Raw genomic sequence first — 22,555 nt, forward strand, 5'->3', positions numbered from 1 at the left:
ACCAGCAGGGTACACGCGCGCAACAATGCATTGTGTTACGTATCACAGAGTTTGTTAACGCACAAATACGCTACGCATACGCGACGCTTATCTGCATGCGCGGCGCATCTTATGGAAACACCACGGAAGCACAAAAACCTAGTGGTCAAATGGCTCCGTTTCATGGTTTTAGCTGATAAAATGTGGGTTTTTTCAAGTTCTTTCCCCCGATTTAAATATCAAGTTATGAATGGATTTCGCTCAAACTTCTCAAGAGGCCGTGGATTTACCCGATGTTTATGTAATGTAAGGTAGAAAAATAAAAACTGCCGCATTCTCCTACGAGATTCGATGAAAGTGCAAAATGTGACCACTTTAAACTTCAAAGGCCATTATTTCAATGTTCATTTTCTCGGTAAAATGACGATTTAGGTACACAATAACTCAATAAATACAGCATCTATAGGTAAGCAAATATGATCATCGTAAAAAGCATGATCGACTCAAGAAACGGTTTTCTCATTTTTTTATATTTTGGTCTATTTCCGATTTTAGGCATCATTTTGTGCAAATAGGCGTTTGTGAATTTTAAAAGTTCAATTTGATGCCTTATATGGTCAATATCTCAAAAAATAAGGCCAATATCAAAAAAATTAAAATAAAACGTTTTTGGAATGGAGCCTCTATATTGAGCTAAAAACAAAATAAAATATTTTGGAAAGAGTGTTTTTTTGTTATGATGTACTTAACAAATATTGCCAAAAACTCATTTTTTTGTGATTTTCTTCATAATTGTTGTTATTACCCCAAATCTGTATTTATATTAAGATTTATTGATGTCTTGCCTTCATAAAAATGTATACTTTTATATGTCTTTACTAATAATTACAAAGTTATTGCACTTTTACTACATGCATGTCTGAGAGTACACAGCCTCCTTAAATGTGTTCTTGATTGCAATACATGTGACTGTTGAGACCCCTGAGAGTTAAACTTTTCCAGATATGACCCTTTAAAAAAAGGCATCATTTTGACCAATTAGTGTGTAAACTCTATAGCTGCTCCCCCCACGACTGCTCCCCCGCCGAGTCCACCCTTGACCCACTATAGTGGACATTTAAAGGTCTAACTTTCTTACTGGTCATCCAAATGAACTGGTTGTTTTTTTTAATTTAAAAGTAGACAGTATTAGCAATAAAATGATGCCTTACTTCAGGCAATAGGTTTAGTACTTCAACTTAGATTGATGTCTTAATGCAAAAAATAAAAATATCTGTAACTATTCCACCTTATTTGATGTACCAATTCGCGACATATGACCAGCTCACCTATACTAAAAAGGCAGAAATCTGACTTTGTTACTTTCAAATGACACAAATGGTACACCATAGTTAATAAATGTGACAATCCTCTTTTTTGGACACTCATATTTTTGATTCCTAATTGATATTAACATAATTTCCATGTAACTTTTTGAATCAGTTAATTAACACTTGCATAATACAGGCCTGAAACTTTTCCTCTCTTTAGCGGATTCCATTTTTTGTTTGTTGATCAAATTTATGTGTTTTCTTTTATTTTCAGCCCAATTTGAGCCATTCTAACCCAATTGTACGCTGTTTTTCAGCTCTTTTTGAGCATTTTCAGCGTTTGGATACCCCTAATAGTGAGAGGGTAAGTTTAATATCTTGCTTGTTCTTGAAAGGAGCTAATCCTGATTTTTGTGGATTAAACAATATCCTGTTTGTCCAAATGAAACAAAACTAAAGGATTAAGATTTAGATGTGTTTCATCGTAGTCTATAGGCATATGACTATGGTTTCATTTGACAAAACAGGATAATAATTTTTTAGTCGTAATATTATTTCACCATTTTGGGTAACTATAATTAGATGGTAATCATACATTATGGCTTTAAATTGAATACCTGAGTGGAAAAAAAACTTTTTGTAGACATAATGTTTTCATCTTCAGTGGACCTTTAATACATGAACATACAATATTACATACATTCGAAATTATATATGATGTTTCCATGGTAACGATACAGGTCATAATACAAACTGGAGTTGGGCCCTTCTTCCACTAATATACTGCAGTGTCAGTTCTGTAAGCAGATGTGTTATAAATAGCTACAGAAATTTGATAATTATCTATTATTGCACAAGTAGAAGCATGTAATATGTTAGCAAGGAAGTTTATTGTAGTGAAAAGCAGATTTCATGGATGAACAAAATTCCTCTTTAACTTAATATTTGTGGAAGAAGGGTCCAACTCCATGGAGTTGGGCCTTTCTTCCATGAAAACCATGATTAAGTGCACGTGGAAGACTATTGAGAGAGTGGATTTTGGCTCATCTTTCACATACAAGGAAGAACAGTCTGCTGGTAATAAAATGCTGGGTCTAACTCATTTTTGTAAAAAACTTGGAGTTGGGCCCTTCTTCCACTCAGGTATTCAATTGTCTAATCATGTGTATGGGGAGCAAGCAGGAAATGTGGCATATTTGTCTGTCTTTTTAGGGCGTAATATTGAAAAGGTGCCCCAATCATTTGTGTCAAAAATTGCTTCCCCCTTTTGACCTGTGAACAAATGCTTGACTCTTTTGCCCAGATGTTTGGTCCCCCCATATAATTCATCCCCAGGGGTACACATAATTATTGCACCACCCATAAGCAGAGTATGCTAGATCACCTATACTAAAAAGGCAGAAATCTGACTTTGTTACTTTCAAATGACACAAATAGTACACCACAGTTATAAATGTGACAATCCTCTTTTTTGGACACTCATAAATTTGATTCCTAATTGATATTAACATAATTTCCATGTAACTTTTTGAATCAGTTAATTAACACTTGCATAATACAGGCCTGAAACTTTTCCTCTCTTTAGCGGATTTCAGCTTTTTATGTTGATCAAATTTACGTGTTTTTCAGCCCGATTTGAGCCATTTTACCCCAATTGTACACAGTTTTTCAGCTTTTTTAAAAAACATTTTCAGCGTTTTTCACTAAAAGTTAGTTTCAGGTCTGATAATAATAACAATAATATTCTGAACCATTTATCTTATAACCAGTTTGAAAATGTTCTCAATCATGAAAAGATATCATAAGGGATTTTATTATTGTTTATTTAGAATCCGCCTCCACTTCCTCCTCGGAATCAGGGAAATAAAGGTAAGCTATTTGTGTTCCTATCTGCTTTCTGATTGATATTGCCAGCTAATTTGGGACCTGTGTGTAGTAGTAATCCTATTTTCATCCCCACGGCACAAAAATGTTGTGTGGGGCATATATATTATGGCGCAGATGGTTGGCTGAAATATTACAGGGATGTGATGAGTGTTCCTTCTTTCTGTGGAATTCCATGTTTTTAGGTCGTCCGAAGGAAAATACCTTATGGCATCATAAGTTGTGTGTAGGGGTGTATGTGTCCTTCAACAATTCGGTCTCAGTTGAACAGTTCAAATCCTGTTCCAACCTTTATTATGTTTTCAGAATCTTGCTTCTTATGGGTGCATACCGGTGACTTTCTGTACAAACAGGGTCCAGGAAAACATCATTTTCTTGACTTCAGAGTGATCGACAGCTGTTCAAAACTTACACTTTCTGCAGTTGAGGGTCAGATAAAGACATCAAATGCAGAGAAATCATGTGGAGTCCAGTGACTTTTTCCACAACATTGCTGACTAGATCACCCTACAGTCCATACAGCTTACGTCAGCTCACAAATCGCTTGGTGTTTCTGAAATGTAACACTTTTTGAAAACTTAGCCAAATCTTCATAAAAAGTCGGATCCTGCTCACTTTTCATGGACAATCTATTACCCAGGCCTAAATGAGGAATATGAATCGGGCCTAATTGTTTGTTTTTAAGCCTTTCCTAAAATGTATTACATTAAGTTATATGTTTTTTTTCCTCGTTTGAAACACTGATTTTTCCTACAAGGGTATAGGAGATTCCTATTTACCGGTGTGCACTCTAAAGAATTTTTATGTTTACATGTTTATAAAATATATCATAAATTTGGATACTGGTAAACATAATTAGACTGTTTTTTTTAATTTGAAGGGGCTTTTACTATGCAAATCACATGATATAATTTTTAGCATCTTTTGCTATCTACTGCTGATAGCAATGACAAAATTATAAAGTTAAATAGCTTCATGCTTTGCTATTTCAATATCTCTTAATATGTGTAAACAAACATGGAGGCAAGCAAATTGCATAAGCAAATGAGAAAATATGTGGCCAGTGGCATAGCATTATAGGAAGACTTGGGGAGCATGTCCCCACTCAATTGATTTGAAAATTTAGAAAATCTCACATGAAAATTGCCGAAAAATTGCTTGTGCGCCCCAAGCAGGCCAAGTGATGTTCCCCTCCACCATCATGGTCTGTACTCCCCCTACTAGGGTGACTAATGCTACACCACTGTACACAGCTGGAGGAAGGTGTGGGATTGGACCTTTAGCGTATTAGCGCAATTTTGCTAATCACACTATTAGCATAGGATTAGTGTATAGGGTCTATGTAAATTAGCGCTAATTGCAAAGCTAGCCAAAAGATGCACTAATTCGCTAAAGGCCAATAATTTTTTTGACCAAATAAAAACTGCTCTAAGTGATAGGGGCGCTATTAGCGGTAATAAGTGCTTTATAGCGTTTTAGCGCTAATAACGCTAATTACGCTAAATTGAAGGTGAAGTCCCAGTGAGAGGGGCGCAATTAGTGCTAATAGCGCTATTATGTGAGCAATGGTGTAGCGCTGATGGACTTTAGCGTTATCGTTGTTGGGGGGTTTGTGGAGTTTGTTTTTCTTTATAAACATCCTCGTACGTATCATTCTGCCGTAAATTTTCTTGGTTTTTAACAACGCGCTTATTAACGTTATTAGTTCTAAAACACTAGATCACGCTAAATAGCGCTAATTGCGCAATTAGAGCTAATTACCGGAAGAGTGCTAGATACCGCTAATTAGCGCTAAAACACTACATGACGCTAAATAGCGCTAATTGCGCCCCACTGACTGGGCCATCTTCAATTTTCTAATTTAGCGACAGAATGCCAGGTACCGGTTATTAGCGTTATTAGCGCTTAAACGCTACATGACGCTAATTAGCGCTAATTGCGCAAAGTAGCGTCAGAGTGCTAGGTAACGCTAATTAACGTTATTAGTTCTAAAACGCTAAATCACGCTAAATAGCGCTAATTGGGCCCCTCTCTAATTAGCGCAAATAGTGCAAAGTAGCGTAAGAGTGCTAGGTAACGCTAATTAACGTTATTAGTTCTAAAACGCTAGATCACGCTAAATAGCGCTAATTGCGCCACTCTCTAATTAGCGCTAATAGTGCAAAGTAGCGTAAGAGTGCTAGGTAACGCTAATTAACGTTATTAGTTCTAAAACGCTAGATCGCGCTAAATAGCGCTAATTGCGCAATTAACGCAAATTAGCGTAAGAGTGCTAGGTACCGCTAATTAGCGTTATTAGCGCTAAATAGCGCTAATTGCGCCCCACTGACTGGGACATCTTCAATTTTATAATTTAGCGACAGAATGCCAGGTACCGGTATTTAGCGTTATTAGCGCTTAAACACTACATGACGCTAATTAGCGCAAAGTAGCGTCAGAGTGCTAGGTAACGCTAATTAACATTATTAGTTCTAAAATGCTAGATCACGCTAAATAGCGCTAATTGCGCCTCTCACTGGGACATCTTCAATTTATCAAATTAACGACAGCGTACTAGCTAGGTGCCGCAAATTAGCGTTATTAGCGCTAAAACACTATTTCGCGCTAATTGCGCCGTGCTAGCTAGGTACCGCAAATTAGCGTTATTAGCGCTAAAACACTATATCGCGCTAATACGCTACTAATAGGGCAAATTAGCGTAACGCTACTAATCGGGCAAATTAGCGTCATAGTGCTAGGTACCGCTAATTGTGCCATAATTAGCGTTATTAGCGCTAAAACGCTACATGACACTAATTAGCGCCAATTGTGCTATAATTACCGTTATTAGCACTAAAACGCTACATGACGCTAATTAGCACTCCTTGTAATTATTAGCATTAGCGTTCAGTTGGTGCTAACTCTCGGCGCTAACTCGCTAAAGAGCCAATCCTGCACCTTCTACCACAGCTGGTCATTACCTATAGACCCTAGGAGTAGAGTCTGGCTTCAACGATGAAAATAAGCTTGCCTAAACATGTTAAAGCTTACCAAAATGGTCATGTAATTTTCAAACTTAATGTTATACATTATCTTTTACAGGTCGCAAAGTTGTGGCCATTTTGAGTTACCAGGCCAGTGTAAGAGGTATACTCTCCTTTCAAGAATGGGATATCATCAAAGTGTTAGAAGAGAGTTCCATTTATCATGGATGGTGGCAAGGGAAGCTGAATGGCATCAGAGGGAGTTTTCTTCCATCACAAGTACGAGAATTACCACTGAGGCTTGATTCTCTTAACTATGGTATGTACATACAGCAATTGGCTAGAAATGTTGGGATCCTTAGTCGAGAAGTATATTTTAAGCATGTCCAAATTCAGTGATTTGCTCATCTGGACGATTGTAGAAATCATTAAAATTCAGATTTTAGTACCTATGTCATTGTCATAAGATAGCCTTCTAGTGGTTCAGCTGAAAATAAGACATTTACATGTAAACTGTAATTTATATACTGACAGTATATTAGCTACATGTATTTGAATGGGGCTTCAACTTTGTCAGTACTGCCATTTTCTTTGTTTTTTGCCATTTTTTTTTTTTTTTCATTTCAAAATGACAATTTGAATGACTTATCCTTCACTTTTATTAGAAATTTAAAAATAATTTTAATTTTTTTGCACTCGCGCTAGGATCACTGAATGGGTCTTAAAGTATTGATCTCTGGATGGTCACAAGATTTGGTACAATGTTTTCATTTAAAATTATTTTCATTGAAAAGGAAATTCAAATGAGCGGTCAATCATGTCTTAGGCAAAAATTAGCAAAGTTATGAGCAAAGTAGTTTTGCATGAATTTGCAGATATTAGACACATATTTTTATGCTCCACCGGAGGTATTATGTTTCCTGGTTGTCCGTCCGTCCATCTGTCCGTCCGAGCTTGCGAGTGCAATTTCTCGGAACCGGTGAGGCGTATTGTGATAGAATTTGGTGGAGGGGTGGCAATTGGTGGTCTCTAAATTTTAGCAGGTTTTCGTTGCAAAATATGGTAATGAAGTACCTAATTTGCAGGTATTTTTGGGGGTCAAATCGGCATATATTGTTGCAGGTTCATGAAATTTGGTGGGAACAACTACTGTAGGAAGAAAAAAATGTCAAGGTCATTTTGGGGTCATCCAAGGTCATCTAAGGTCAAATTGCCATAGATTGTCGCAGGTTCATGAAATTTTGTGGGGACAACCACTGAAACAAGGCAAAAATGTCAAGGTCATTTTGGGGTCATTTGAGGTCATCTTGGGTCAAATCGCCATAAACTGCAGCAGGTTCATGAAATTTGGTGGGAACGGCCACCTTAGTGAGGCAAATATGTTAAGGTCATTTTGGGGCCACATGAAATTGCACCGGTTATAATGATGGGCATCAAGGTGGAGGTATTGCGGCCGACGCTTTGTGCCGAGAACCGCGCGGGTCGAGAACCGCAAAATTCTAGTTTCCATCATTTTAGGGTTTGGGGGTCAAATTTCACATTTTTATAATTTACAGAGTTAAGGTTTGACACTATTTTAAAGTGTTGCGATTTGGTAGTACACAGCATCTTGTGAATGGTAGTCAGTTTTGGCAAAAATCGCATTGCTCATTTCATAGCGAGTGTGTAGAAGAATTCAAATATTTACAGATATAATTTTGTAGGTCCTGTGGTTCTTGAGTTATGTTGTAGGAGGGCTTAAACACCTGCAACACCTACATAAACATACATAACTCATTAACAACGATAAATCAAGCAATTAAGTATATGGTTTGTAGAATGAACTTTTGCAAAACATCAAAGTGTTACTTTTCAATAATATATTGATTTACATAATGAAAATCAATATTTTTTGGCTGCTTCGACCAACAGTACATTGTCTACCCTTAAGACAGGGTCTTCAGTCACATCTTCTGTACCGATTAATTTTCTCTCAAACAGAAATCAATGAAATTGCAGTGGTTAATAATTATAATGCAGAAACACTCACAAACAATAAAAATGTACCTCGCTGGTACAACACCCCCCCCCCCCCTCCTTACTCTGTCAACTATTACCCGAACAGATTAAATTTTACTATAGCTACCAATGCTGTCAGAGTAAATATTACTGCCATTTCGGCAGCACACAGCCACTGGGTATTTCCCGATATCTCATCAGTAGCGATTTTTAAAGCCATCAACGTACACCATACGGTTTGTGAACGCTATTCGTACTTGTAATAGCTCTGAGACGAATATACCTTTATTTCGTCTCAGAATAGCTTCACTAAAAATATTAAAAAAACATATTTTTGAACTTACTGACTTGGTGGGCTTTCTCTTGAAATTACCAAGCTAATATTACATGCCTGAATCAAAATTTGGATATTACACATTCACATACCTTATGCTTATGTATTTTTTTCTCTTTTTTTTCTCTCGATAACCTGTATATAAAACTTCCATATTAAAGTTGTAATGGTCGAAATTGATTATGCTACTGGTACACCTGGTGAAATAAATTTAAGGAGAGGTGATATTGTCAAGAATGTGGTAATAACTGGAGAACATGATAAATTATGGGAAGGTGAAGTCAATGGAAGGAGAGGGTTGTTCCCACGCAGCCAGGTGAAGGTAAGGCTTAAGCAATTTGAAGACAATTTTTACATTTTACAATAACAATAACATTTTACTCGGCTGTTCTCTTTTATTGTGTATTATTTGTCTTCATTTTAATTTGCTATTCCTGTTGTATAATATTAGTTTTTAAATCAAACTGTAGTTTTATTCTAAGATTTGACTGTATATTGTAGGCTTAAGTATACTGGTATTTTTATGCTGTACTTTGGTTTTTAGTTTGTTAAGCGCCTTGAGACCCTCTGGGTTAAGGGCGCTATATAAGAGCGTGTTATTATTATTATTAACAAGGTATGCTACTTTGTCGCTCGGTGATGAATTTGGTCTCATTTGAAAGCTTGTTCCTTCAAAACATTATTGCAAAAATATTCAGTTTTTGCATCACTGTATATAGTTAGGACACCGTGCAGAAAAAGCCTACCTCCATGAATTCACAGGTACAGAAATGAACAGAGAGTCATCATGGAATTTGCTTTCGATGAAGTCCGTGATAATCAACACCTACAAAATCATCCTTCGAGTTCAAGGATGGAATGAGCATCCTTGAAGATCATCCAAAGTCCAAAAGACTTGCTGATGTCATCACTAATGATATATTTTCTGGTACAGTGGCATTGATAATGAATAAAGAACCAAACAAGAAAGATGAGATAGCCATAAAATATAACAACTCTGATGAAAGTGTTTTCAATATAAATCCATTAACATTTAAGCAGGGTGTCTTCTGGATGGGGGTCCCAGAATCATGCAAAAATGTATACCAGTTGACATAATCAGGTCCACACCTAAACACTTAGAATAAGGACCGAGACAATTTAAGTTTCTTCTATATTTGGCAAAAGGTGATATTATAAACATACATTAATCACTGGAATTATAAGTCACTTATGAAGCACTTGGATCTCCCACCCCTAAGATGATCATCACTCGGTCACTCTAGGTCAAGGTCTTCATCGCTGTTTTGAAGATTCAGGGAGAGTCTTAATGTCATATCGTTGGTCAAATAAAAGTACAATCATATGCATAATATATCATATATACATTTTGAGAGCAAAATTGAGGCAAGCCGTCAAGTGAAGAAGGTTGGTGGTAGGAATGGAACTGTTCTCGGATTTAGTCCTACAGGTACACTGTTTTCAGTTTGTCAATCTGCCATTCACGACAGGGGGGTCAGATAGCGTGTGAAGTGAACCTGAAGCCCTCAGATAGGGTGTTTGGTACCAGTTGGGGGGGGGGAAAGCTGCATGCTACCAGAGATAGTTGACATCATGGGCTACACAAAAATGCATGATAGTGAGGTGTCAAAATGTACACCCGTCTAAATTTTGCTTGAAACCTTTCATGTCAACAAAATGGAAGCCTTTCGATTGTTCCATGAGCCACTCTTCAGTGAAGGCGCACCAGCTTGAATGAGTTCAATAATGCCGTATAATTTTTGTATGAATTTAAGACATTGATATTCAACTTATTATATAGCCTTCCTCATTAATTTGTTAATTTGAACTTGTTCTATATTTCCATGTTTGTATATTAATTATTCATATTCTTATAATGTTATAACACACCCCTTTTGGAAAATGCAACGCCCCCGGGGGCATTAATCCTACAAAAACCTCATTTTGAGGTGAAATATCACATTTTTGGTTGTACAGGGGTAAAAGCAAAAATTTCAACTTTGATTTGAGCAAACATGATGTCAAATTTCTCATCATGACATAATAATCAAGAAATGGTACAGAACTTGCCTTCTAAATTGTTTACTTAATCGTTATGTGCAATGGAAGTCAAATATCAACAGTGGCCTATCACCATCCAATGGCCTTTGACCTTGCTTGCCTTCTATCTCAGTAGGTGAACACAGAATCTATGTTTTAAAAAACTTAAATACTATTCTTTTTCTGATTTTGTTACATGAACAATAATTATTTGTCACAATTTTTTTCTTCAAAATTGGAGCAAGTTGAAATTTTAAACCCTGTACCAAGCCAAAAAAGTGACATTTTACCTATAAAAATGTGTTTTTTGTACGATAATGCCATAACGATAGGTTGTAGATAGTTCAAACTATACCTTGTTTTAATCCTTATTTATGATCAGATGAGTATAATTTGGTATATCTCTCAAGAAGATCTTAATTTGTTACACCTGTATGACCTTTGTGACCTCTAGCGGTCACCAGGGTTCAAATCGAAATGGCTCCACATCTTAAAATCACCATTGGACCTTGTACTTTATGTGTGGAAATTCTCATGCAGTGGCGTAGATTTCTTTTTAACATTGGGAGGATGGGGTTGGAAAAATATCTTGAAGTATAGTAAATCCAGCACCTTTTGGCGACAAAATAAGTTTATGCGTGCGGAAAATTTTGTAATTTTGAAACTAAACTGATGAAATATGGTGCAAAAGGGAATAAATGCGCGCGAAACGCACAAAAATTTGCACTTTGGGGCTAAAATGGACAAATATGAGGTTAATTTGATTAGAAACCTACATACAGGCATCAACATTTGGGGAATGATGTATGGACCATCCCCCTGGCAAAATATTGGGGGGATCCCCTCGGGATCTACGCCTATGTTCTCATGCTTCTACTAAAAAGTGCACAATGGCTCCCTGTTTGAAAGCTTTAATTAGCAGCTGCATTATAAATAATGTAAGTTTTAAAACAATGATACAAAAATGGTTACTATATATATAAAGTGTGATATTACTCTATAGTCTATACCTTGTTTGTAGATAGTGGATAATCAACCAAGTTTTGCATCGGCCTCTGGAAATAATGAAGCTAATCAGCTAAATGAGCAAGAATATGATGTACCATGTACCAGTGAACACGACTTGCGTTTCAACCCGAGTGACCTACCAGATGGTGTCAACAAGCAGAATGTTTTACTCAGCGAATGTTATGATGAACAATTTATTCAATCCATTCACTCTACCTATTCAAATGACTGGGAGATGCTCTCCCCTGACATCTGGCGATTGGATATACATAGAAAATCATCGGACATCTGTTTCAAGAAAAAAATAAAGATGATCATACCTCGACATGAACATGTAGATCTTGATGTACGGCGAGAAAGACGAGTTGTGTACTCGACACTAGGTATCAAATATAACAAATATTTATATAACAAATTTATTTATAACAAACAAATAAGTAAAATGAATAAGATAACATTTGGTTGAATCCACTATAATTAGCCTCTTTTCAAGACTTCATTTAGGGATTGCAGAGTTGCATAACCTGGCCCTGTCTTGTTGTTACTAGGCTAACTCTCTAAAGGTGTACATGAGACCATAATACCAATATATTCAACCTATATGGCTTTGAAAAAAAAGTTGACTTGTTTTGGTACATCATAACAAAAAAACACTCTTTCCAAAAAGTTTTGTTTTATTTTTTTTAAATCTTGAGCCTCCATTCCAAAAACCTCTTTTTTTTAGTTTTTGATATAACGCCTATTTGAACAAAATGATGCCTAAAATCGGAAATAGACCAAAATATAAAAAGATGATAAAACAGTTTCTTAACCCTAACCGCCTAAGGGCTTTTTGGCAACGGGAAGGGAAAGAAGGAAGGAATAAAGAGAGAAAACAAAGAAAGAAGTTGTTTGCTCTGGGTGGGGATTCGAACCCGAGACCCCTCGCATGCCAACCACAGGGTCAGCGACATTTTGCCACGGGTCTTGGGCTTCGCTGGCCAGCGAAACCGTGCCTATATATCACTTTGGTCGATTGCATCATCACACCACTTGGGATGCACGCACGAACAGCGCATATATCAAGTAGTATTTTGTAGTATACAGTCCTGTTAGGGTTAAGTCGATCTTGCTTTTTAGGATGAGCATTAATTGCTTACCTATAGATGCTGTATTATTAAGTTATCGTGTACCTAAATCGTCATTTTACCAAGAAAATGAACATTGAAATAATGGCCGTTGAAGTTTAAAGTGGTCACATTTTGCACTTTCATTGAAGCTCACAGGAGAATGCGGCAGTTCTTGTTTTATCCACAGCCCTTTGACAAGTTAGAGCGAAATCCATTCATAACTTGATATTTAAATTGGGGGAAAGAACTTGAAAAAAAAACACAGTTTATCAGCTAAAACGGAGCCATTTGACCACTTAAAATTAGTGTTTCCATAGGATGCACCACTCATGCAGATTGCAGATAAGTGTTGCGTGTGTGTAGCATATCTGTGCGCATTACAACAAAGATTTTCTCTCTTTTCAAAACATTAGTGAAATAGTGAAATAAAATCTATAAAATAGTGCAGTCGCAGTTTACAAATCTGGATTTTCTTTCCTTATAGACCATTATTACTGTATTCATTTCCAATAAGCACCCAGGGCATTTAACAAAGTCATTTTCGGTGGGCGCTTATTTTTTGCCTCGTTTACCAAATTTTTTCGTAAGGGGCATTTATTAGAGATGAATTTACGTATGTTATAAAAGGGTCCCGGCTGTAGATCACAAAATTCCCCTATAAATCTCAATTGATTTTATTTGTATTGTAAATGTAAACAGGCACATCTGTCAGCAATTGTAATTCAAAAAGTCTGTGTTGTGAATTTTAATAAAAACCTTGCAACGCAACTGTTTGAGAAATTGATCCCTAATCTACCTTGTTATTTATGCTACGCTTTATTTTATTTTTACAGAAACACCATCATGGAGACCAATTTGGATTTCCTCATATTCTGATTATCGGAGTATGGAACCAGCAAACCTTACCACTGATGGGTCATCGTTGATATTTTCAACTGTGAAAGTTGGAATATTTGCATTCTTGATCAAAAAGGTTGAGGTTAAAAGATGCTTATTTGTTTGTATGAAACCAGTGGATGCAAATGACAGTGTTATTCTTACTGTGTATGTTGTTTCACCGAATGAAATTCAGGTAGGAGTAGTTAAGGGGTTGGTCACCCACCTTTGCACAGTATTTTGTGTGGGGCCCCGAGAGCACATCAGACATATCAAATTGCATTCTGAATACAAAGAATGTCCTTCTGGTATCAAATAATTTTGATTTTTTTTTTGATAATACAAATTTTATGGCAAATTATTGAAAATTTATATTTTTGATATTTAACAGTCCTCGAAGTAAAATTTATAAATGATACTTAAAGTGTATGTAGCTGGGAGGAAAAGCCAACCATCGTTTGAAAATTGTGATTTTCAGTATTAAAGATATACATTTCCCAAAAAAAAAACACCTAAAAAGACCTATATTCCTTGGTTCCAAAGGCAAAATGTTTAGATTTTTCTGACTAGTCCCCCAAGGAACTTGAACCAAAAGTGGGGCTTTCACTTTAAGAACATTTTATATAATTTTAATGGACAATCTTGATGAATTTAATTGTATTTTAAAACTTCGTACATTTAGTTTTTTCTTAAATGTGCACATTTGCACTGAAAATGTGCATTTGTGTGATCATTTTTCACTGACAAATTTGCATTCTGAATACAAAGAATGTCCTTCTGGTATCAAATAATTTTGATTTTTTTTTTGATAATACAAATTTTATGGCAAATTATTGAAAATTTATATTTTTGATATTTAACAGTCCTCGAAGTAAAATTTATAAATGATACTTAAAGTGTATGTAGCTGGGAGGAAAAGCCAACCATCGTTTGAAAATTGTGATTTTCGTATTAAAGATATACATTTCCCCCCCCCCCCAAAAAAAACACCAAAAAAAGACCTATATTCCTTGGTTCCAAAGGCAAAATGTTTAGATTTTTCTGACTAGTCCCCCAAGGAACTTGAACCAAAAGTGGGGCTTTCACTTTAAGAACATTTTATATAATTTTAATGGACAATCTTGATGAATTTAATTGTATTTTAAAACTTCGTACATTTAGTTTTTTCTTAAATGTGCACATTTGCACTGAAAATGTGCATTTGTGTGATCATTTTTCACTGACAAATTTGCACATGTAGTTAAATATGGTTAATGTAGTTAAATTACATATGTACTTTAATTTTCGATCAAGTCGCTTTAAATTAACCTAAACTTCTATTATTTGTAGCATGTGGAGGAAGAAGCAGCTAAACATGGTTCCTATAAGTGTACAAATTCAAAAGTGGTGGCACATGTCTCGCCAAACTCCAAGGCCGAAGTTGAGATCAACATAACAGGAAATGACTTTGTGCCAAAGGAGTCGAAAAAGGTATGTTATCAATGACATCCCTCTATACTCTGATCAGCTCTTAAGTGCAATTCTTTGTAAAAACCACATGTGCCTGCTAACGGTCAAAAAAATTTTATTGCATGAGGTGAAAGGGCTTTGGTAGTAGGTTACAAAAAGTCACATCAAAAATTCCTCCGGAGCTTGTTGCCATAGCAACGGCAGATTTTATGATTTTGGCGATTTTTGCTTATTTTGGGGTGAAAATAAGGGAAAATATGTAATTTTCTGAATTGCTTCTGACTTTAAATTTGAGGTCACATTAAAAAAGCAACCTTACCACCATAAAGTATTATCTTTGCGCTTTCCCCAGATGTATAAAATATTTCAATAATATTTCCCTATGTGCAATTTTAGAGCTGGGCAACATTGCCAATTTCGCACTTTTGAACAAATGCAATTTTTACCCTATCTTTGAAGTCTAAACACTAATTTTGCTTGAGCACCCAGAATTATTTCCTCTTTGTTGGTACTTTGGCAGATATTGCCCCTTCCAAATTTGGTAAAAAATCTCTGGGGCTATTGAGGCCAGTGTTGCCAGAAAGTTTGATAATTTTCAAAAATGCATTTTTCAAATAATGCATTTTCTACATATTTACTCATGTAACCTTTAATACCACCAACTTAATTGAAATATTTGCACACTTTGCACACATGATTAGACACACACTACAACGGAACCAACACTTTGAGGCTGGGGACAAGTCCTGTCCTGCAAAAACCGGTATTGCCAGAAAATCTTACATTAACCCAAATTTCCAATGTAATGCGTTTTACAATTATTTATTCGCTTAAAGTTTATACTATCAATGTTAGTTGAATAAAATGTGCATTTAAACATCATCTGATACAATACAGGTTCAGACACATGGGCAAGTTTCTCGACAGTTGGCTTAGTAAGCCTTAGGCTTAGGTGACCTCGAGGATACTAAGCCTAGTTTCGACCAAAAATGGTAATTTTTACATGGGAAATATTTAAAAAAATGACATATGCATCTTGGAAAGTGTATCAGCTTATTAAGATGGATGTTTAGATCAAAAAAGTAAATCACAACATTTTTCTGTGACCTATGGTTTTTGACCTATGACGTCTTGGAATTCATAAATAGGCCTAAAATGCAGGTTTTTAATATTTTTGGTCATTTTGGGCAAAAATGGACCCTTTTTTTACCATTTTTAGCAATTTGTTGCATTAAAAAAGTTTAAATTACATTTACCTTTATTGATAAATAGGGCTTCTTTAATTTTAGGCTATTGAGAGAATTCAACGAGTATGCTGTTTCCATGGCAACGGCCATTAATGCTCATTTTTAAGGAAATATATCTGTCAAATAGAGCTAATTTCCCAGTAAAATTAACAAAAATGTGTGTAAATGGTCGTTTCCATGCATGAAACTGTCATCTCTTTGAATTCTCCTAATAGCTTAAAATGTTATGCCAATCAAACAAATTTTTTAGGCTTTATGACAATCCTGTTAATGAGAATACACGAAACTGTTGATTCTTGATTACTTAATCCACAAGACATAGCCGAGTGAATTCGTATCAAGGAATAACAGTTTCAAGTGTATTTGCTGATTTAAACCATTGCTTTATACTAACAATAGGCCTATCAATACTCTCTAAAACTGTGGATTCTTGCATAGAAACGTGTCAAGTGTTCATTCGTAGAAAATAATCTACAGTAATGAATATAGCAAATTAATGGTTCAAGTACATTTTCCAGACATAAATTTGTGTGATGTAACCTGTATGTAAATATATCAGATATTAATGTAATCTACAAAAAAACAGGCTGCACAATTTTTAACGAAACATGGCACACAAGGGTAACAAAGAATCGAGGCTATATTGTAGAAGAATCCAATTTCATGCATTCCTACACCTCAATGGCAGCCATAGCTGCCCCCCCCATAGGTCTATCCACCGGAAATGTAAAATGATGTGGTCTATCTAGGCAGTGGCGGATCCAGGGCAGTCAGAAAGGGGGGGGGGATTTGAGTAAAAAATAGATAAAAATGTACGAAATGGAGCGGCCATCGCGTCCCCCCTCAGAAGTAAGAAACTTTTGCAAAATGAAGAACTAATTGAAGCGATTTGGTGGACCATTTTGGCACTATTAGTGTGTAAAATTTTAGTTTGAAAAAGCCAAAAATTTGTCAAATGAGCGTTCCATGAAGCCTTTCGTGGAAAGGTTTTTCCCTATTATTGCAGGCCTATAAATTGTGTTAAACATATATTGACAAATGCGCGAAAGCAGGAGCGAAAATAGCCACCTGTATATGGATTACGCAGTTGGAAAATTTTGCAAAATGAAGGTCCAATTCAAGCCATTTGGTGCATCATTTGTGCACTATTTAAACAGAAAAAAGGGCCCGAATTAAATTTACAAACCTTGAGATTCGCATTTACTATTAGGGGGGGGGGGAAGGGGGTAAAAATACTCCATTACGTTTGTAAAAAAACAACGGTCTAATGAAGAATATGTTAATATAATTTGTTAGCTTTTTTGCCTCAAAATGTTGATTTTTTTAAAATAAAAAACAAACAAACATTGCAAACCGTTTTAATATAAGAATAGTGCAATAATCAAAACATTCACATGATTTGTATCAGTTGATTTACATTTATGCGAACATTTTAAAAGTGTGTGATCATGTATGGTGTACCCGCGAGTATCGGTTGTCCGCCAACGTGGACCCCACTAACTTGGACAAAAAACCCCCAAAATAAACCCCAAATTAGGGGTGGTAGTTTTGGGTCCCTTTTCCTTGTTTTATGGCATCGGAACAACAAACGGATGTCTTATTTTAGGGGAGATATTCAATAAGGGTGTCAAATAATGCAAACGTCAATATTGATGCCCCTATGGGAGTTTGAAGTTTATATTATTGTGCGTATCATTCATTTTACCAGGCTACATTTTTAAACAAATGCTCGCATGCTTTGACGAACTCAAAAATAACAGGTATGGGTAAATTAATTGTCATATAATCTTGTAACACCATCATTGCCTAAGTTTAAAAACCTGTTTGAGATGGTGGGTAAAAATTGGTCCATTTTTGCCCAAAATGACCAAAATCATTAAAAACCTGCATTTTAGGCCTACTTATGAATTCCAAGAGGTCATAGGTCAAAAACCATAGGTCACAGAAAAGTGTTGTGATTTACTTTTTTGATCCAAACATCCATCTTAGTAAGCTGATACACTTTCGAAGATGCATATGTCATTTTTCAAAAAAATTCCCATGTAAAAATTACTATTTTTGGTCACAACTAGGCTTAGTATCCTCAAGGTCGCCGAAGCCTAGGGCTTACTAAGCCAACTGTCGAGAAACTTGCCCATGTGTCTGAACCTGTATTGTATCAGATGATGTTTAAATGCACATTCTATTCAACTAACATTGATAGTATAAAATTAACCAAATAAATAATTGTAAAACGCACAAATTGGAAATTTGGATTAATAAAATATGATTTTCTGGCAATACCGGTTTTTGCAGCCCACAGGACTTCTCCCCAGCCTCAAAGTGTTGCTTCCGTTGCAATGTGTGTCTAATCATGTGTGCAAATATTTTAATTAAGTTGGAGGTATAGGTTACATGAGTAAATATGTAGAAAATGCATTATTTCCAAAAATGCATTTTTTGAAAATTATCAAACATTCTGGCAACACTGGCTTTACAGGTCAAAGAGCCCCAGAGATTTTAAACCAAATTTGGAAGGGGCAATATCTGCCCAAGTACCAACAAAGAGGAAATAATTCTGGGTGCTCAAACAAAATTAGTTTTTAGACTTCAAAGATAGGGTAAAAATTGCATTTTTTCAAAAGTGCTAAATTGGCAATGTTGCCCAGGCCTAAAATTGCACATAGGGAAATATTATTGAAATATTTTTTGCATCTGGGGAAAGCACAAAGATAATACTTTATGGTGGTAAGGTTGCTTTTTTAATGTGACCTCAAATTTAAAGTCAGGAGCAATTTAGAAAAGTACATATTTTCCCTTATTTTCACCCCAAAATAAGCAAAAATTGCCGAAATCATAAAATCTGCCGTTGCTATGGCAACAAGCTCGGAGAAATTTTTGATGTGACTTTTGTAACCTACTACCAAAGCCCTTTCACCTCATGCAATAAAAAAATTTTGACCGTTAGCAGGCACATGTGGTTTTTACAAAGAATTGCAATTAATAGGCAGGACTCATAGCATCGTGGATTGATACAGAATGGCGTACACATAGCTAGGCGCAGCATTTTGCGTGAATGACTCATGCTTTTGTGAATTTACGTGTGCGTAAGTTGGAACTTTATTGACTCGCACAGTAACAAAACCGAATAATTCCCACCTATTAAGAGCTGATCATAGTATATCTCTATAGGACCTCTATCTCTAAGGTTCGCTATCACTAGCATGTAAAGTCTATTGAGATGAGAATCCTACTATCTCTAATAGAGAAAAGGGTTCGCTATCTCTAAGGTTCAATATCACTAATTGCAATTAAGGTTCACCATACCTAAGGTTTGCTATCACTAATTTTAATTTTTAATTAAGGTTCACTATCTCTAAGGTTTGCTATCACTAATTGCAATTAAGGTTCAATATCACTAATTGCAATTAACATGTAAAGTCTATTGAGATGAGAATCCCACTATCTCTAATAGAGAAAAGGGTTCGCTATCTCTAAGGTTCAATATCACTAATTGCAATTAAGGTTCACCATACCTAAGGTTCGCTATCACTAATTTTAATTTTTAATTAAGGTTCACTATCTCTAAGGTTCGCTATCACTAATTGCAATTAAGGTTCGCTATACCTAAGGTTCGCTATCACTAATTTTAATCAAGGTTCGCTATCACTAATTAATTATAGTTCGCTATCTCTAAGGTTTGCTATCACTAATTTTAAATTTAAATTTTAAATTTATTTGTTTATTATTTATTATTCATTAGGCATTTCAACAAAAATATACATCAAAATTAGACCAGCAAGCAAGGGCTGCCAGGGCCCAACAAAAGTGGCAAATTAAGCACTGACATCTAAAAGATGAGTGGACCCCACCCTTGCAAGCTGGTCATTAAAATAAACAAAGTATTGCACTATAAATGCACATAGATATTACAAAGATTAATAACACATTAAAAGTACAAACATTTTTAAAAACAGCACTATGTTAAAAGCATGAAGCCCCAAGTTACAAGAGACACAATATATTGCAGGATAAAACATCACAACATATTGAGATAATGCCCCTCCCTCCCACCCTAGCCCACTATCTTTATTTTCAAATAAGGCCTGCTATCTGTAATTTTAAAAAAGGTTCATTATAAATAAGCCTTAAGTTACAGATAGCGGGCCTTAATGAAAATTAGAGTTAGTGGGCCTTATTTAAACTTAGAGATAGCGAACCTTATTTGAACTTGGTGATAGCGAAACTTAGAGATAGTGAATCTTAGAGATAGCGAACCTTAGAGATAGTGGGCCTCATTTTAAATTAGAGATAATGAACCTTAGGGATACTGTGCTCGTTAAAATTAGAAATAGTGGGCCTTAAATTAGTGCTGGCGAACCTTAGATATAGCGAACCTTCAATAAATTAGTGATAGCGGCCTTATTTAAAATTATGATAGCGAACCTTGGATATAGCGAACTTTCAATAAATAAGTAATAGCAGGCCTTATTTTAAAATTAGTGATAGCGAACCTTACTTGAAATTAAGTGATATCGAACCTTAGAACCTTATTCCTAATTAGTGATATGAACCTTAGGTATAGTGCACCTTTTTTGTTATTAGTGATAGTGAACCTTAGAGATAGCAAACCTTGGATATAGCGGTCCTTAGAGATAGCAAACCATGATCAGAATAGGGGCAGCTAGAGGTTGGCAAGGGGCACTTTCGTAGAGACAAATTGTGTGCATTTTGATAAAACATTGATAGAAAATACTTATTACTTCAGCCCATTTTGTTGAAAAATGACAAACAAATTCACTTGCAACCATTATTATATTTTGATGAATCCAAGTGTGTGAAAATATTAGATCCAAAACATAATGATAAAATTGTGACTCACCTGGAACATGCCCTAGCCTTCATATGTGCACAACAAATGTTACTATGCCCCCTTAACCTTAACCCTGCTTCTTGGTACCTGGCCCAGACGCTTTAATAGATTTGCTGAGGATAGGGATAAAAATGTGCACATCTAAGTTAATCTACACTTATGTATTTTTGACAATTAAAGTCCAGGGGACAAATCCTGGACAAGTGGGTGGTGAGAAGTACCTCGGTAATCTCCAGTGTCTTTTCTAATGAGCTTCAAGAACTCGCGCATGTCTCTGAACATAATAGCATAATGCATTGATACTTCTAATACATGATATTCACCTTGACTGGTAAGTTGGGTGTGTCAACCAGGCAGGGTTACAGTGGCGAAGCGCCATCGGGGGCATGTCTTTACAAAATACCTGGGAGCACCCCAATCGATTGCAAAATTTAGAAAATCCCATAGGAAAATTGCCAAAAAACGGCTTGTGCCTCCAATCATGGTCGATGCCCCCCCCATATGATAACCCACGCTACGCCACTGCAGGGTTAGGGTAAACAGTGGGCTTAACCAAATGAGGCATTGAAGGGAACTTGAGCTACATGTATAAATGTCCTTGGCCTAAAGTTTATGTACTTCTCATAGGAGATGGTTCAAATTTCTTAACCAGCTTGGACATGGTTTTTGTAGCTTTCCCTATCATTTCAGATTGGCCAACTCATGAAGTTTATTTATTTATTTGCTCTTTAATTCAGGTAATAGATTTCAAAGAATTGTGTCTTGGAGATGCCTCATCCCATGTGCAGGTAACAGTGAACAAGAAACTTCCTTGCAATCGCCCTTGTAGAAGCATTGGTGGTATTGTAAAAGTATCACAAGGCACAATGACCAAGGAAATCAACTTTCACTCGCATAACATTCAACAGGAGATACACAGAGGTAATTTGATTGTTCTATTGTGTTAATAAAGCAGCAGCATGTATCTCATAGCTTCTTCCTCAGTGAGTGACATTATGGCATATGCACTTCAAGTTGTGCGTGCACCAGCTAAAGGGTTTTGCTAATTTGAAATATCAAGCTAATAATTCTTTAAAAATAATGATTTTCAGATGTTTTTGTTGTATCATTTATTGTAATCCTGGGGGAAAAATGTTCTGAGAAAAAATGGACACTTGGTAATTTCATTGAACTTTGCACAGCAAAATGCAGCAGCTTTGAGACATTAATTCCCGCCATGTTTTTGTAAGATTAAGGGGCTGTGCAATAATTATGAGCCCTGGGGGAGGGTAAAATTTGGGGACAAGAATGTTTTAGCCAGCCAAATGGGGGGAGGCAAGAAATTTTTGGCAAGCTGAGCGGCGAGCAATTTTTGGCACACATTCATGGGACACCTTCTAAATAGAACGCTTTAAAAAAGGAAAACAGTTCGGAAATGCTTAAATATACAAATTTTCCTGCTAAAAGATCTGAAATATAGCAAAAAATCTGCAGCTTATAATTTAAAGACACTAAAATACTTCAAAC

General features: G+C 35.9%; 1 protein-coding gene across 1 annotated transcript in view; it reads left to right on the forward strand.

Annotated features, from left to right (window-relative positions):
- The window catches only part of LOC140154249 (uncharacterized), a 62,827-nt gene that overhangs the window by 35,840 nt on the left and 4,432 nt on the right, over window positions 1-22,555 (forward strand). Inside the window, exons 9-16 of the mRNA XM_072176836.1 lie at window positions 1,564-1,653; window positions 3,119-3,158; window positions 6,255-6,455; window positions 8,630-8,790; window positions 11,530-11,899; window positions 13,459-13,697; window positions 14,831-14,971; window positions 21,787-21,970. Of these exons, the coding sequence (XP_072032937.1) occupies window positions 1,564-1,653; window positions 3,119-3,158; window positions 6,255-6,455; window positions 8,630-8,790; window positions 11,530-11,899; window positions 13,459-13,697; window positions 14,831-14,971; window positions 21,787-21,970 (1,426 nt within the window). The remainder of the gene's footprint in view (window positions 1-1,563; window positions 1,654-3,118; window positions 3,159-6,254; window positions 6,456-8,629; window positions 8,791-11,529; window positions 11,900-13,458; window positions 13,698-14,830; window positions 14,972-21,786; window positions 21,971-22,555) is intronic.

Source organism: Amphiura filiformis, chromosome 6, assembly GCF_039555335.1.
Source record: "Amphiura filiformis chromosome 6, Afil_fr2py, whole genome shotgun sequence".
NCBI classification, from domain to species: domain Eukaryota; kingdom Metazoa; phylum Echinodermata; class Ophiuroidea; order Amphilepidida; family Amphiuridae; genus Amphiura; species Amphiura filiformis.